Genomic DNA, 18,522 nt, shown 5'->3' with positions numbered 1-18,522 from the left:
GAGAAATGAAGAATAGCGAAAGGCAAAGGAGAAAGGGAAAGACAGACCCAAATGAATGCAGAGTTCCAGAGAACAGCAAGGAGAGATAAGAAAGCATTCTTAAGTGAACAATGCAAATAGAGGAAAACAATAAAATGGGAAAGACTAGAGATCTCTTTAAGAAAACTGGAGATACCAAAGATGGGCGCAATAAAGGACAAAAATGGCAAGGACCTAACAAAAGCAGAAGAGATTAAAAAAATGTGGCAAGGATACATAGAACTGTATTAAAAAAGTTCTTAATGACTCAGATAACCATGATGGTGTGGTCATTCACCTAGAGCCAGACACCCTGGGGTGTGAAGTCAAGTGGGCCATGGGAAGTATTATTATAAACAAAGCTAGTGGAGGTGATGGAATTTCAGCTGAGCTATTTCTAATCCTAAAAGATGATGCTGTGAAAGTGCTGCACTACATATGCCAGCAAATTTGGAAAACTCAACAGTGGCCACAAGACTGGAAAAGGTCAGTTTTCATCCCAATCCCAAAGAAAGGCAATGCCAAAGAATGTTCAAATTATCGTATAATTGCACTCTTTTCACATTAGCAAGATTATGCTCAAAATCCTTCAAGCTAGGTTTCAACAGTATGTGAACCGAGAACTTCCACTTGTACAAACTGGATTTAGAAAAGGCAGAGGAGCCAGGGATCAAGTTGCCAACATACGCTGGATCATAGAAGAAGCAAAGAAATTTCAAAAAACATCTACTTCTGCTTCATTGACTACACTAAAGCCTTTGACTGTGTGGATCTCAACAAACTATGGAATATTCTTTAAAAGGTGGGAATACCAAACCACATTACCTGTCTCCTGAGAAATCTTTATGCAGGAGAAGAAGCAACAGTTAGAACTGGACATGGAACAATGAACTGGTTTGATATTGGGAAAGGAGTACATCAAGGCTGTATATTGTCATTCTGCTTATTTAACTTACATGCAGTGTACATCATGTGAAATGCTGGGCTGGATGATTCCACTCAAGCTGGAATCAAAATTGCTGGGAGAAATATGAACAACCTCACATAAGCAATGATACCACTCTAATGGCAGAAAGCAAAGAGGAACTAAAGAGCCTCTTGATGAAGGTGAAAGAAGAGTGAAAAAGTTCACTTAAATTAAACATTCAAAAAGGAAGATCATGGCATCCAATCCTATCACTTCATGGCAAATAGATATGGAAACAATGGAAACAGGGTCAGATTTCATTTTCTTGGGCTCTAAAAGCAATGCAGATGGTGACTGCAGCCACGAAATTAAAAGACACTTGCTCCTTGAAAGAATAGCTATGACAAACCTAGACAGTGTATTAAAAAGCAGAGGCATCACTTTGCCAACAAAGCTCCATATAGCCAAAGCTATGGTTTTCCCATACAGCTCTTACATGTATGGATGTAAGAGCTGGACTATAAAGAAGGTTGAGTGCTGAAGAACTTCTTTTTGTGTTCAAACTGTGATGCTGGAGAAGACTCTTGACAGTCCCTTGGACAGCAAGTAGATCAAACCAGTCAATCTTAAAGGAAATCAACCCTGAATATTCATTAGAATGACTGGTGGTGAAGCTGATGCTCCAATACTTTGGCCACCTGATGCGAAGAGCTGACTCACTGGAAAAGACCCTGATGCTGGGAAAGACTGAGGGCAAGAGGAGAAGGGGCGATAGAGGATGAGATGGTTGGGTGGCATCATCGACTCAGTGGACAGGAGTTTGAGTAAACTCAGGGCTATAGTGAAGGACAGGAAAGCCTGGAGTGTTGCAGTTCATGGGGTCCCAAAGAGTCAGACATGACTTAGCAACTGAACAAAAACAACAAATAGACATCTGTATACTTAAATACACACAGAGAAAGAGAATAATACAGGTTCACTTTCTCCATATAATAAATAACTAGAAAGTGCTATTCACGTCAAAACACAAAGCTCTTTTTTAAATAGGCATCAGTTGTGGGAAAAAAAAGTTAACTCGGAGTACTTAGAATATGAAATGTTCCCTTGGTATCTCTAATTTTCTTGACGAGATCTCTAGTATTTCCCATTCTGTTGTCTTCCTCTATTTCTTTGCATTGATCGCTGAGGAAGGCTTTCTTATCTCTCCTTGCTATTCTTTGGAACTCTGCATTCAGATGGGAATATCTTTCCTTTTCTCCTTTGCTTTTTGCTTCTCTTCTTTTCACAGCTATTTGTAAGGCCTCCTCAGACAGCCATTTTGCTTTTTTGCATTTTTTTTCCAAGGGGATGGTCTTGATCCCTGTCTCCTGTAAAATGTAACAAACCTTTGTCCATAGTTCATCAGGCACTTGGTCTATCAGATCTAGTCCCTTAAATCTATTTGTCACTTCCACTGTATAACCATAAGAGATTTGATTTAGGTCATACCTGAATGGTCTAGTGGTTTTCCCTACTTTCTTCAATTTAAGTCTGAATTTGGCAATAAGGAGTTCATGATCTGAGCCACAGTCAGCTCCCGGTCTTGTTTTTGCTGACTGTATAGAGCTTCTCCATCTTTGGCGGCAAAGAATATAATCAATCTGATTTCGGTGTTGACCATCTGGTGATGTCCATGTGTAGAGTCTTATCTTGTGTTGTTGGAAGAAGGTGTTTGCTATGACCAGTGTGTTCTCTTGGCAAAACTCTATTAGCCTTTGCCCTGCTTCATTCTATACTCCAAGGCCAAATTTGCTTGTTACGCCAGGTGTTTCCTGACTTCCTACTTTTGCATTCCAGTCCCCTATAATGAAAAGGACATCTTTTTTGGGTGTTAGTTCTAAAAGGTCTTGTAGGTCTTCATAGAACCGTTCAAGTTCAGCTGCTTCAGCATTACTGGTCGGGGCATAGACTTGGATTACCACGATACTGAATGGTTTGCCTTGGAAACGAACAGAGATCATTCTGTCGTTTTTGAGATTGCATCCAAGTACTGCATTTCAGACTCTTTTGTTGACCATGATGGCTGCTCCATTTCTTCTAAGGGATTCCTGCCCACAGTAGTGGATATAATGGTCATCTGAGTTAAATTCACCCATTCCAGTCCATCTCTGTTTGCTGATTCCTAGAATGTCGACATTCACTCTTGCCATCTCCTGTTTGATCACTTCCAGTTTGGCTTGATTCATGGACCTAACACTCCAGGTTCCTATGCAATATTGCTCTTTACAGCATCGGACTTTGCTTCTATCACCAGTCACATCCACAGCTGGGTACTGTTTTTGCTTTGGCTCCATCCCATCATTCTTTCTGGAGTTATTTCTCCACTGATCTCCAGTAGCATATTGGGCACCTACCGACCTGGGGAGTTCATCTTTCAGTGTCCTATCTTTTTGCCTTTCCATACTGTTCATGGGGTTCTCAAGGCAAGAATACTGAAGTGGTTTGCCATGCCCTTCTCCAATGGACCACATTCTGTCAGACCTCTCCACTATGACCCATCCATCTTGGGTGGCCCCACATGGCATGGCTTAGATTCATTGAGATAGACAAAACTGTGGTCCGTGTGATCGGATTGGCTAGTTTTCTGTGATTATAGTTTCAGTGTGTCTGCCCTCTGATGCCCTCTTGCAGCACCTACCATCTTACTTGGGTTTTTCTTACCTTGGAGCTCGATAAAGGACAGAAATGGTATGGACCTAACAGAAGCAGAAGATATTAAGAAGAGGTGGCAAGAATACACAGAAGAAATGTACAAAAAAGATCTTCACGACCCAGATAATCACGATGGTGTGATCACTCACCTAGAGCCAGACATCCTGGAATGTGAAGTCAAGTGGGCCTTAGAAAGCATCACTATGAACAAAGCTAGTGGAGGTGATGGAATTCCAGTTGAGCTATTTCAAATCCTAAAAGATGATGCTGTGAAAGTGCTGCACTTGATATGCCAGCAAATCTAGAAAACTCAGCAGTGGCCACAGGACTGGAAAAGGTCAGTTTTCATTCCAATCCCAAAGAAAGGCAATGCCAAAGAATGCTCAAACTACCACACAATTGCACTCATCTCACACGCTAGTAAAGTAATGCTCAAAATTCTCCAAGCCAGGCTTCAGCAATACGCGAACCGTTAACTTCCAGATGTTCAAGCTGATTTTAGAAAAGGCAGAGGAACCAGAGATCAAATTGCCAACATCCGCTGGATCATCGAAAAAGCAAGAGAGTTCCAGAAAAACATCTATTTCTGCTTTATTGACTATACCAAAGCCTTTGACTGTGTGGATCACAATAAACTGTGGAAAATTCTTCAAGAGATGCGAATACCAGACCATCTGACCTGTCTCTTGAGAAACCTGTATACAGGTCAGGAAGCAACAGTTAGAACTGGACATGGAACAACAGACTGGTTCCAAATAGGAAAAGGAGTACGTCAAGGCTGTATATTGTCACCCTGCTTATTTAACTTATATGCAGACTACCTCATGAGAAACACTGGGCTGGAAGAAACACAAACTGGAATCAAGATTGCTGGGAGAAATATCAATAACCTCAGATATGCAGATGACACCACCCTTATGGCAGAAAGCGAAGAAGAACTAAAGAGCCTCTTGATGAAAGTGAAAGAAGAGAGTGAAAAAGTTGGCTTAAAGCTCAACATTCAGAAATCTAAGATGATGGCATCCGGTCCCATCACTTCATGGGAAATAGCTGGGGAAACAGAGGAAACCGTATCAGACTTTATTTTTTTGGGCTCCAAAATCACTGCTGATGGTGATTGCAGCCATGAAATTAAAAGATACTTACTCCTTGGAAGGAAGGTAATGACCAACCTAGATAGCATATTTAAAAGCAGAGACATTATTTTGCAACAAAGGTCCATCTCGTCAAGGCTATGGTTTTTCCAGTGGTCATATATGGATGTGAGAGTTGGACTGTGAAGAAAGCTGAGCGCTGAAGAATTGATGTTTTTGAACTGTGGTGTTGGAGAAGACTCTTGAGAGTCCCTGGGACTGCAAGAAGATCCAACCAGTACATCCTAAAGGAGATCAGTCCTGGGTGTTCATTGGAAGGACTGATGTTGAAGCTGAAACTCCAACACTTTGGCCACCTCATGCGAAGAGTTGACTCACTGGAAAAGACCCTAATGCTGGAAAGGATTGGGGGCAGGAGGAGAAGGGGATGACAGAGGATGAGATGGTTGGATGGCATCACCGACACGATGGACATGGGTTTGGGTAAAATCCGGGAGATGGTGATGGACAGGGAGGCCTCGCATGCTGCGATTCATGGGGTCGCAGAGTCGGACACGACTGAGTGACTGAACTGAACTGAACTTAGAATAAGACTGTCTATCCCCATTCCCAAACACCTATCCCTTCCTACTTACCATCACTCATAGCACTGCTGTGTTAAAACCACCAGGACTGGTCTCATTATGCTCTTTATCTCTGTTTATGTTATCAAAAAAAAAAAAGACCTACATGCTCATGTCACTGCCGGAGTCCTGCTCAAGCTGGTCCAGGGGTTCCCTCAGGATGGACGGCGTCGGCAAAGGGAAGAGAAAACACAGCGAGACTAGGCAGGTGTGAAGCAGCGTCAGCATCTCTTAGCTTTATTTTTCAAAAGGAGCTTTTATATCTTTAGTTGTACATAGAGGAAGATGTAAAATGTAGAGTCATGCCAAATTAGCTCAACAGGTCAGCAGTTTTTGATCTTCATTGAAACCAGGATACCGTTTTATACCTTAGCTACGAAAGTCTCATGTTGTTTACCTCATCTTCTGGCCCGGGGGCCTGCTAACATCTTATGACTCTTTATTGATAAGGGTTGATCAGCCAGAACACTTTTTGTAAAAGTATTCTTGTATCAGGCACAGTAGGTTATGACAAGGAGAAGATTCATTAACTCAAGGTTTCAAAGTAAAACCTGTTTTTTATAATCTATCTTATGCCTTGAGCCTAACAGAAAAGAATGTGGTCCCATAAAGTCATGGTACAGCAAGCTGAAACAATGTAGCACAAAGGTCAGTTCTTGAGCAAAAATCACCAGCTAGATGAACAATTGTCTTATTATTTATATTAAGGCTAAACCTTTATTTATATAAGTCTCTAACTATTATACTTTTTTTATATAGGCTAAGCACGTTAAGAGCAAAAACATAGCAAGTAAATATATACTGAATAACAGTTTCATAAAGTAATATTTCTTATGTTTTCCAATAGGCTTTCTCCCCCACGAAGGGTTCTGCGCCCATTGGGACTTTTTGTGTGTTCAGGCTCTCAATGCTGTTTATTGCTAAGGAGCAGTCATGCACATTAGCTCCAAAGGCACAGGCACATTTATCAAACAAACTAATATGCTAGCAAGAGGAGTTTAGATTAAAATACTCTTTATCATGGATAATCTTATAGGGTGCCACCGTTCGGGGGGCATGTTGATTAAAGTTTTAAATTGATCTGTTTGGGAAAAGATCAGGGAAGGTCTTCTGCCTAAGTCACAGAAATTAGGGAGAGGTTTATTATAGCAAGCATCAGAAAGATAGATATCATCTTCAAGGTGAGTGCCGAGGCAGCTTTTTTGAAACCCCTGAGGCCTGAGTTGTCTTGCTCATCAGGTCTTCTCCTCATGACCTTGTCATGGGTGGGAATCTCTGAGGCCTGAGTTGCCTTGCTCGTCAGGCCTTCTCCTCATGACCTTGTCATGAGTAGGATCTCGTGAGCTGGCTCCCAGCATGTCACCACGTATCTGCTGCATTCTAATTCCCATAAGGCTCTATACAGTCCTCATTTAGTCTTCTTCTCTCACTCCGACCCTCATGCCCCCAACTCCTAACACCTTTACATTGTGCACCCTGGAACTCACTATCTTTCAGCACCACAGTCACATACAGCTCCAATCTCTTCTCCAAAGGGACCCTTCACCTTCTTGCTCTAACTAAAACCTGAATGTTCTATGAGGATCCTGTTTCCCTTGTCTCTTATGTGGTAGATTTTGCCCCACATCACTCATCCAGTGACCTGGAAATGGAGTCTGTGTCCTTGATACTCATTGCCAGTTCTAGGCTCTCTGCCCTCCATTCTGTCTAAACACCTCTCCCCCAGCTTTGAATTTCATGTCAAAGAGACTCTGCCACCCTCTACCCATTCTTGTTGCAGTCACCCACGAATTCAAAGATCATTCTCCTACAATGCCTAAGGATTTTCACTCTTACTAACTTTGTTGTTCAGTCGCACAGTCATGTCTGACTCTTTGCGAACCCAAGGACTGCAGCACGCCAGACTTTCCTGTCTTTCAACATCTTCCAGAGCTTGCTCAAACTCATGTCCATTGAGTTGGTGATGCCGTCCAACCATCTCATTCTCTGTCGTCCTCCTCTCCTCCTGCCTTCAATCTTTCCCAGCATCAGGGTCTTCTAATAAGCTGGCTCTTGGTATCAGGTGGCAAAAACTCTACCCCCATCCTAATTATTAATGGCATCAAAATCCATAAAGATATTCTTTCTTAGGCCTATCAGTTCCTTGAATTCTCACCTCCAGAGGTTATACTACCTGTCACTCATTCTATGGGACACACCGTGGTGGTAGTGGTGGTAAGTCGCTTCAATCATGTCTGATTCTTTGCGACCCTATAGACTGTAGACTCCCAGGCTCCTAGGTCCATGGAACTCTCCAGGCAAAAATACTGGAGTGGGTTGCCATGCCCTCCTCCAGGGGATCTTCTTGAGCCAGGGATCGAACCAGCATCTCTTATGTCTCCTGCATTGGCAGGCGGGTTCTTTACCACTAGCACCACCTGGAAAGCCCTGGGACACACCTTATATCTTACCAATATCAACAACTCAAGCATGGCATTATCCTATTTTTTAAGCATTTCTAACTCTGATTATAACCTCTTTTCACTCACACACCTAGTACCTCAATTTCAACAATTCTTTGATCCCTGAACCTACCTACCAACCATTAATCATACTACCTTTTCATGGCCTTCAGTTCCCCCCTTTCCCCATGATATCCATCCTTAAGAAGCTGAAATTTGATGATCAGTTACGTAAGTACTCCCTTGAATACATCTTTAATACACTTGCCCTCTCTTACTTCATGTTGTTTGCTTGGAGTCCCCCACCCTGGTTAAATCCAACTGCTTGCCTGAATTCATATAACTGAATGTAGCTGGAGAAAGAAACACACAGCCATAATTATTGTTTAGGTTAGGTCCACTAGAAGCAGATCCTGAGAGATGTGTGCGCAAATGACTTAGTAAGGAAATGCTTAGGAAACCAGTAAGGAATTGAGAGAAGCAGGTCAGGGAAGGGGAGAATGCTAAGCAAAATTATGATCTGAGACAAAGTTCCTTAGAGGGTAACTTCAGCTTGATTTCATGGTAAGGAGGGGACTCTACAGTGTAAGGTACACTGTAAGGTACAGTGTAAGGTACTCTCAAAAATAGTGGGAATTTCATACTCCTGAACCCATGAATCACTGGTTAAGAGCCACCTTGGGCACTACAACATTCAGGGCAAAAAGAGGCTCCAGAAGGCAAGGACAGTCTGTAAAAGAGCCATATGTGCTGGCTACTGGAAGCCCAAGCCACCAAATCAGGGTACATATGGAAACAGTAAAAAGCAACCCAAGAGAATCTGGGGAAAGGATCGATAATACCTACTAAAATAACTACCCTTACTTCGAATTCATGACTATGAACCTCAAAGTGAACCATGCTGCAATCATAATATACTTCCTTAGTCCTTTCATTCATTTCCCATGCTCTTAGATGACTATTTCACAATTCCTCCTCTTCCTTCAAACCTCCAACACTTTCTTCCACCATTTTCACTCAGCTGATTATCTAGCTTCATATTTCACAGAGAAAATGTGAACAATCAGGTGAGAACTTTCACAAGATTACTTCCACAAGATTTCTATGGCATAGAAGCACCTATATCCATCTATATCCACCCATATCCATCTCTCTCTTCCCTGCAGAGTCTGTAGGAGAATGTCTACATTTCTTTCTAGGGACAATTCCTCTCTTGTGAATTAGATCCCATTCTACTCTTGTCTACTCAAGGACTTCATTCTAGCCTTCTCTCTTCCACAGATTTTTTGTTCTGTTTTGGATCACTGCCATCAGCATACAAATATGCTGCCTTTTTCTTTTTTTAAAGACTTCTCTTGACCCCACTTCCCCCTCTACATAAAACATTTATTTCCCCCGTTAGAGTAAGGAGTTTAAACTCAAAATGCTTACACTGTTTGCTCCAATTCCTCCTCTCCTATTTTCTCATGAACCCATTTCAATCAAGCTTTCATTCCTATCTTTCCAGTGAAGTGGCTTTTTTCAAGGTCACTAGTACTGCTATGGTATCAGATCATGGTTTCCCCCTATTGGGCCACCCCTTTCGAGACTCTGTTGTGTGTGTCTCCTTAATTCTTCAATTCTTAATACTGGGATTCCTGGGGATAAGTTCGTAGACCTTCTCTTTATGTAGACTCATCTTCTAGGTAAGCTTTATGATCTCATGGCTTTAAATACCTTCTCTATCTCAGTGACTTCCAAATGTATGTGGCTAGTTTAGATCTTTGTTCTGGCCTCTTGATTCATATATCTGCCTGCTTACTATTACATATCCATTCCCATGTCTAAAACGCATCTTGAAACTCAACATTCCAAAACCAAGTTCCTGATATTTCCTTTCCAATCTGATTGTCTACAGTCATCTCTACTTCATTGCATGATAAATCCATCCTTCCAGGTGCCAAGACAAAAATGGAATACTGTTGGTTTCCTCTTCTTTTTCTTTCATATCCCACCATCTGATCAGTTACAAATCCTCCAAAATAAATCCAGAATATGACCACTTTGCACCTATCCTACATTACCACCCTGGTCCATACCACTAGTTCCTCTCTACTGGGTCATCACAGTGCACTCCAAACTGGTCTCCTTTCGTTTGCCTCCTTCAGTCAAACATAATAGGCAATCAGATTCTGTTTAAATAGGCAAAGAGATTCTATTTAAAAAAAAAAAATCACTTCCTTCCTCTGCCCCTGAATCCCTAATCTCTCATGATCTCAGCTAACTTTGTGTGCTTAGTCACTCAGTCATGTCTGACTCCTTGTGGCCCTTTGGACTGTAGCCCACCAGGCTACTCTGTCCATGGGATTTTCCAGGCAAGAATACTGGAGTGGGTTGCCATTCCCTTTTCCAGGGGATCTCCCTGACCCAGGGATCGAACCTGTGTCTCTTTCATTTCCTGCATTGACAGGCAGGTTCTTTACCACTAGCACCACCTGGGAAGAGTGTCAGCTAGAGTAAAGGCCAAAGCCCTTATAAGAGACAACAGAACTTTTTCTGCCCTTGTTATGCAACTACAGGCACATTGGCTTGTATTCTCTCCACCCACTGGGCACACTCCCCCTTCAGAGCCCCTGTTCTTCCCTCTGTCTGGAATAGTCTTTCTCCAGATAGCTACAAGGCTTACATCCCTATCTCTCTTTGATGAAAGCCACCTTCTCCCTGAGGCCTTTCTGCTTCCCCCTCCTAAATATTTCCTATTCTCCTTTGTTTCTCTCCATAATACACATCACTTTCTCACACACTGTAATATTTAGAGTGATTTTATTTATCGTCTGTCTTCTCCAAAGAGAATGCAGGTTCCAAAAAGGCAAGATCTTTTTTTTGGTTAAATTCCCAGTGACTGAAGCAGCGCCAGGCACATAATATACACATACCTGGAAATCATAGGGTTTGTTGTATCAAGTTATACAACATCTTCATTATTGTTTAAGTCAAAATATTTTTACTTCTAATATGATTTAAACTTTGCTAATTCTAAAAATTAGGTATGACCTAAATCAAATCCCTTATGACTATACAGTGGAAGCGAGAAATAGATTTAAGGGACTAGATAAGATAGACAGAGTGCATGATGAACTATGGACGGAGGTTAGTGACATTGTACAGGAGACAGGAATCAAGACCATCCCCAAGAAAAAGAAATGCAAAAGCAAAATGGCTGTCTGATGGGCCTTCGACAAAGGAGGCAAGAATACACAATGGAGAAAAGACAATCTCTTTAACAAGTGGTGCTGGGAAAACTGGTCAACCACCTGTAAAAGAATGAAACTAGAACACTTCCTAACACCATACACAAAAATAAACTCAAAATGGATTAAAGATCTAAACGTAAGACCAGAAACTATAAAACTCCTAGAGGAAAACATAGGCAAAACACTCTCCGACATAAACCACAGCAGGATCCTCCATGACGCACCTCCCAGAATATTGGAAATAAAAGCAAAAATAAACAAATGGGACCTAATTAAAATTAAAAGCTTTTGCACAACAAAGGAAACTATAAGCAAGGTGAAAAGACAGCCTTCAGAATGGGAGAAAATAATAGCAAACGAAGCAACAGACAAACAATTAATCTCAAAAATATACAAGCAACTTCTGCAGCTGAATTCCAGAAAAATAAACGACCCAATCAAAAAATGGGCCAAAGAACTAAACAGACATTTCTCCAAAGAAGACATACAGATGGCTAACAAACACATGAAAAGATGCCCAACATCACTCATTATCAGAGAAATGCAAATCAAAACCACAATGAGGTATCATTTCACACCAGTCAGAATGGCTGCTATCCAAAAGTCTACAAGCAATAAATGCTGGAGAGGGTGTGGAGAAAAGGGAACCCTCTTACACTGTTGGTGGGAATGCAAACTAGTACAGCCACTATGGAGAACAGTGTGGAGATTCCTTAAAAAACTGGGAATAGAACTGCCATATGACCCAGCAATCCCACTGCTGGGCATACACACCGAGGAAACCAGAATTGAAAGAGACGCATGTACCCCAATGTTCATCGCAGCACTGTTTACAATAGCCAGGACATGGAAGCAACCTAGATGTCCATCAGCAGACGAATGGATAAGGAAGCTGTGGTACATATACACAATGGAATATTACTCAGCCATTAAAACAAATACATTTGAATCGGTTCTACTGAGATGGATGAAACTGAGCCCATTATACAGAGTGAAGTAAGCCAGAAAGAAAAACAACAATACAGTATACTAATGCATATATATGGAATTTGAAAGATGGTAACGATAACCCTATATGCAAGACAGAATAAGAGACACAGATGCATAGAACAATTTTATGGACTCTGAGGGAGAAGGTGAGGGTGGGACGTTCTGGGAGAATAGCATTGAAACATGTATATTATCATATGTGAAACAGAACACCATTCCACGTTCGATGCATGAGACAAAGGCTCAGGGCCGGGGCAATGGGATGACCCAGAGGGATGGGATGGGGAGGGAGGTGGGTGGGGGGTCCAGGAAGGGGAACACATGTAAAGCCATGGCTGATTCATGTCAATGTATGGCAAAAACTATTACAATATTGTCAAGTAATTAGCCCCCAACTAAAATAAATAAATTTATAAAAAAAAAAAAGAAAGAAAAAGAAAATTAGAGATACCAAGGGAACACTTCATGCAAAGATGGGCTCAATGTAGGACAGAAATAGTAGGGACCTAACAGAAGCAGAAGATATTAAGAAGAGGTGGCAAGAATACACAGAAGAATGGTACAAAAAGATCTTCATGATTCAGATAATCATGATGGTATGATCATTCACCTAGAGCCAGACATCCTGGAATGTAAAGTCAAATGGGGAAGCATCACTATGAACAAAGCTAGTGGAGGTGATGGAATTCCAGTTGAGCTATTTCAAATCCTGAAAGATGATGCTGTGCAAGTGCTGCACTCGATATGCCAGCAAATTTGGAAAACTCAGCAGTGGCCACAGGACTGGAAAAGGTCAGTTCTCATCCCAATCCCAAAGAAAGGCAATGCCAAAGAATGCTCAAACTACCGCACAATTGCACTCACCTCACACGCTAGTAAAGTAATGCTCAAGATTCTCCAAGCCAGGCTTCAGCAATACGTGAACCGTGAACTTCCAGATGTTCAAGCTGGTTTTAGAAAAGGCAGAGGAACCAGAGATCAAATTGCCAACATCCGATGGATCATGGAAAAAGCAAGAGTACCAGAAAAACACCTATTTCTGCTTTATTGACTGTTTTATTTCTGCTTTAAAAGCTTTGGTATACAAAGCCTTTTACTGTGTGGATCACAATAAACTGTGGAAAATTCTGAAAGAGATGGGCATACCAGACCACCTGACCTGCCTCTTGAGAAACCTGTATGCAGGTCAGGAAGCAACAGTTAGAACTGGACATAGAACAGACTGGTTCCAAATCGGAAAAGGAGTACGTCAAGGCTGTATATTGTCACCCTGCTTATTTAACTTATATGCAGACTACATCATGAGAAACGCTGGGCTGGAGGAAGCACAAGCTGGAATCAAGATTGCCAGGTGAAATATCAATAACCTCAGATATGCAGATGACACCACCCTTATGGCAGAAAGTGTAGAACTAAAGAGCCTCTTGATGAAAGTGAAAGAGGAGAGGGAAAAAGTTGGCTTAAAGCTCAGCGTTCAGAAAACTAAGATCATGGCATCTGGTCCCATCACTTCATGGGAAATAGATGGGGAAACAGCAGAAACAGTGGCTGACTTTATTTTTCTGGGCTCCAAAATCACTGCAGATGGTGATTGCAGCCATGAAATTAAAAGACGCTTACTCCTTGGAAGGAAAGTTATGACCAACCTAGACAGCATATTAAAAAGCAGACACATTACTTTGCCAACAAGGTCCATCTAGCCAAGGCTGTTTTTCCAGTGGTCATGTATGGATGTGAGAGTTGGACGGTGAAGAAAGCTGAGTGCCACAGAATTGATGCTTTTGAACTGTGGTGTTGGAGAAGACTCTTGAGAGTCCCTTGGACTTCAAGGAGATCCAATCAATCCATCCTAAAGGAGATCAGTCCTGAATATTCATTGGTAGGACTGATGCTGAAGCTGAAACTCCAATACTTTGGCCACCTGATGAGAAGAGCTGACTCATTAGAAAAGACCCTGATGCTGGGAAAGATTGAGGGCAGGAGGAGAAGGGGACGACAGAGGATGAGACGGTTGGATGGCATCACCGACTCAGTGGACATGGGTTTGAGTGGATTCTGGGAGTTGGTGATGGACAGGGAGGCCTGGTGTGTCGCAGTTCATGAGGTCGCAAAGAGTTGGACACGACTGAGTGACTGAATTGAACTGAATTCTAAAAATAAATTTTGCACAGGTAAAAAATATTTAAAAGAACAGTAACAGAACAAATACCAGTGTTCTCACTATGCAATTTAAGAAAGAAAAAATTACCATCTCTAAAGCCGTCTGTGTATCCTTCCCTTCATTTTTTATTTTTGCTTTTTGTGTGCACCACATGGCTTACAAGATCTTAGTTCCCCAACGAGGGATCAAACCTGAGCCACCTCAGTGAGAGCATTGTGTCCTAACCACTGGACCACCAGAGAATTTCCTGTCTCTCTCTTCAGAGAAACTACGTCTTGATTTTTACATTTATCATTCCCTTGAAGTTTATCCTCTTAAACAATATACTGTTTATTTGCCCAGTTTTTATTTCTGTGTTGTTGTATATAGCTGCAGTTGAATAATTTTACCTGTTGTATGGTGTTTCTTCATGTGAATATACTACAATTTATTCATCCATTCTTTAATTGATGAATTTTATTACTGTATTTTTACTATTATAAACAGTGCAAAGATTTTTGTAGATTATCTCCTGATACCCTAGTACAAGAATTCCTCAGGCGTATTCAACTAGGAATAGAAATGCTTTGTCACACAGCATGTATATATTCCCATTTCATCTTTACAAGATTGTGCCAAATTGTTTTACAAGGTTGTTGTGTTGTTGTTCAGTCACTAAATCATGTCTCTTTGTGACCCTATGTACTGCAGCTTGCCAGGCTTCCCTGTCCTTCACTATTGCCCCGAGTTTGCCCAAACTCATGTTCGTTGAGTCGGTGATGCTATCCAATCATCTCATCCTCCGTCGACTCCTTCTCCTCCGCCCTCAATCTTTCCCAGCATCAGGGTGCCATCCTCACCAACAGTGGATGAGTCCCTGTTATCTCATATTCTGCTTGATATTATCAGATTTTTTTTTAAGTCAAAAATTATGCTATGAGATGGTACCTTGTGATTTTAATTTGCATTTCCCCAATTATTACAGTGCAATGAGGCTGAGTATCTTCAAGTCTTCTGCCCATTTTTCTGTTGAGCTATTGCAGTTTTTCATATGTTCTAGCGGTTAATCTTTTATCCATTCTATACATTGAAAATATTTTCATCTATAATTTCATTTTAAGGATTCTTCCAATCATTTCCTTCACAGTTTGCACTTTTGTCTTTTTAGACTTTATTCTCTACTCCACAGTCTAAAGAGCTTCTATATGTCTTTCAAATGTTTATAGTTTAAGAGATTATTTTTTTATTATTTATTTTTTAACTGTGGTGGGTCTTTGCTGCTGCACATGGGCTTTCTCTAGTTGTGGTGAGTGGGGGGCTACTCTTTGTTGCAGGCTCAGTAGTTGTGGCTTCTGGGTGCTGGAGCACAGGCTCAGTAGTTGTGGTGCTTTGGCTCAGTTGTTCTGAGGCATGTGGGAACTTCCTGCACCAAGGACTGAACCAGTGTTCCTTGCACTGCAACATGGATTCTTAACCACTGGACCACCAGGGAAGTCCCCAAATGTTTATAGTTTTGCCTTTACCATTTCTCTGTAATCCACCTGGAACTGAGTGAGGTAGAGTAAGGAAAGGGTCGAATTTCAATTTTTTTCATATACATAATAATTATCCCTGTATAATTTACTGAAAAATCTCTTCTCCCTCCAACTCTCCAAAGACTGATTCTCAGTGTCAGCACTGTCATATGTCAAAGTTCTATAAATACGTGGGTCTTTTTGTGGATTCTCTCTTCTGTTTTATTGATTTGTCTATCTCTGTGAAAAAATCAGCCATCTTAATTCACATTTCCCACTTTGTTCTTCCTCAGGGGTATTTTCCTTTATTTTTAGCCCTTTGCTCTTACACATAAAATTTAAGAGTAGTTTTTCAAATTAGGGGAAAAATTAAGACTGTGAGTGTCATTGCACTGAATCTATACATGGGAAAAAAAAGAGAAACAAACCATTCTGAATTCTCCTATTCATGAACATGGCATCTTTCGTTGTATTTAGTTCTAAGGTTCTAATAGTTTTATAATTTCCTCTACAAAGGTCTTGCAAATACTTTATTAATGTTTGAGAAAATTATATTTCTGATGGTCTTAATAATTTCATCTTTCTGAAATTTGTATCTTTACATTTTTGTTGCTAAAGTTGAGAAATTCAATTGATTTTTGCCTGCTGAACTTTGATAAATTCCATTATTTTCTGTAGATTATTGGCTCTTTAATTTGTATATCAATTAGTTTCTAAAATGTGTTCATTAGCTATCCTCTGTTGATTTCTAAACTTTTGGCATTTATATTCTGATTTTTTTTTTTTTTAAGAATGACATTTTTGAATTTTTGAAACTTCTTTTGTGGCCTAACATGTCTTCAATTTTTATAAACTTTTCAACGTGTCCTGGAAATAAATGTGTAGTCTCTGTGGGGATAGTTCTATACTATCTATCTATCTATCTAACTGGTTTTATACTAGTTATTCCATTTATCAAGCACAATTCTGATTTAACATTCAACTTAATTCAGAATTAACTCTCAGTTAGATAATTCTCAAACAACCCTAGGAGATAAATATTATCTCCACTTTGCCAAAGGAGGATTCAATGCTCAAAAGAGTTAAATAACTTGTCCACATTGCCATAGCCGATTTGAACTTTGATCTATTAGCTTGTTTACAACACAAGGCTTCAGGCTAGAAACCTCTGACATTTTTTATCCCACCTGCTGCTTCATCTTATAATATCTTTATGACACAGTGCCTTTTATTTTTTGGTTGTTGTTTAATTAGGCCACTGCATGGCCCCAGCAGTGAAAGCGCTGTCTTAACCACTGGACAGCTAGGGAATGCCACATGGTGCTTTTTAATTTTACACCGTCAAACCCTCTCTGATCCATCATCTTTCCACTATTTTTAATTTCTCTGAAATCAGTAGGCAAGGAATATAAACCCCTGTGATAAGGCCACTGGTAAACAGTGCTGTTACAACATTAAGCCCTTTCATTTATATTACTTCATTTATCAGGATTATGCAGAGCAGGCAAGTATTTATTATAGGTTATGAAACTAGTCATCAAAGAGTTCATGTACCACAGCACTTAAATTTCCAGTCAGTAAGTGGCACACCTAATTCTTCTGGAAGCCAGGATTGCTTCTATAGTTCTGTGTTTATCAAGATGCTATTTTTAGAGCAAAATCTATTTGTAAATTACTTTCTGTTATACAACATCATCAGACTAGAGGCAGATTCACTGTGGAGAACAGTACTCTCAAGACCTTCATCTAGTTCCATTCCCCTATTTCAAAAAGAACTAAAGCCCAAAGTGATGCTGTCATTTGCTAAATGGAATATCTAAGATAAGAATTCGGATTCGGCCAACTGGTACCATTAACTAAGCCTCTACGAATAATAGTCAATGTGAACAAAGGTTGAGCGAACGGCCTCTTTATATCTCACAGAGCTTCCAACCTTAACTGCCTCAGTGAATTCTCAAAGTATATAGCTGTTAACAAAGATTCCTTCTCATAGCTGGAATCGTGAATGTTATAGTGCTTCCATTAGCGCCCTGAAATTGAAAATACTCAGACTGTAACGGCGGGAGCCAGTGACAGCAGCTCCCGCCGGCAGAGTATGTCACCGCGGAAAAAGAAACAGGGTGGAGGAAACTGGAAAGCCACCCAGGGCCAGAGGAAGAAAAGCGCAAGGTACAGATTTGTTTCTGCTGGAGAAGGCTGGGGTCGATACCTGTATTGGGCAACCGTCAGCTTGGCCTCGGGCTCGGTTCCAAAGCCGGGCAAGTGCTGGCATAGGTAGGCGTCCAGAAACCTGCAGTCGAACTTGTGCTGGGGCAGCACTTCGATAGTGTTGGGCTCGCGGGAGGCACCGGTTTCCATGATCTACGCTGCCGCTTCAGACCTCTGAGTCACAGAACCCACTAGACTCCTGGGATCGGTTATGTCTAGGAGAACGCCACTCCACAGACGGGGGCGAGGCCGAGACGCAGGTGGAGGCGGGCCCGCGGCTCCAGCCAATTACAAATCGCCAGGTGCCGCTGGCCGGCAGCATTGGCCAGCTGACTCCGGGACTTGGGCTCTACTAAGGAAATGCTAGAAGGGCCTTGTGTGTTCGAATTTAAAGTTCTCAGTCAGCCTCAGAGTTGGAGACCTCAATTCTAAAGAAAGCAAAGTCACGTTAGTCACCAAGAACATATTAGAACGCCGAGGCCTGGTCCGTCTCCAAATTGAAAGCACTGGCAGGCGGAAGACCTACTGGGTCCGGTGCAGAAAAGGGCCCGTCAAGACCTCGAGCCTAGGAATAAAAGATTCTGGTGTTTTTCCTGGCCGCCAGGTTGGAAAGGCAACATCGCAGGCCGCTGGTTCTGGACACTTATGACCGGGGCCCTGGGG

General features: G+C 41.3%; 1 protein-coding gene across 5 annotated transcripts in view; it reads right to left on the bottom strand.

The window, feature by feature from the left end:
- ACAD11 (acyl-CoA dehydrogenase family member 11) overlaps positions 1-18,098 on the bottom strand; it is a 136,742-nt gene extending 118,644 nt beyond the window's left edge. For all 5 annotated transcript variants that reach the window (XR_014076718.1, XR_014076719.1, XM_081569835.1 and 2 more), the window contains exon 1: positions 17,861-18,098. Coding sequence is in view for 3 of the 5 variants with exons in the window: in XM_081569835.1 (XP_081425961.1) it covers positions 17,861-18,009 (149 nt within the window). In the remaining 2 variants the exon portion in view is untranslated. The remainder of the gene's footprint in view (positions 1-17,860) is intronic.
- Between the last annotated feature and the right edge of the window lie 424 nt (positions 18,099-18,522).

This window comes from Giraffa tippelskirchi, chromosome 2 (genome assembly GCF_054371585.1).
Source record: "Giraffa tippelskirchi isolate mGirTip1 chromosome 2, T2T-mGirTip1v1.2.pri, whole genome shotgun sequence".
Lineage (NCBI taxonomy): Eukaryota > Metazoa > Chordata > Mammalia > Artiodactyla > Giraffidae > Giraffa > Giraffa tippelskirchi.
The sequence above is the reverse complement of the archived record's forward strand: the minus strand, read 5'-3'. Positions and strand labels throughout refer to the sequence as shown.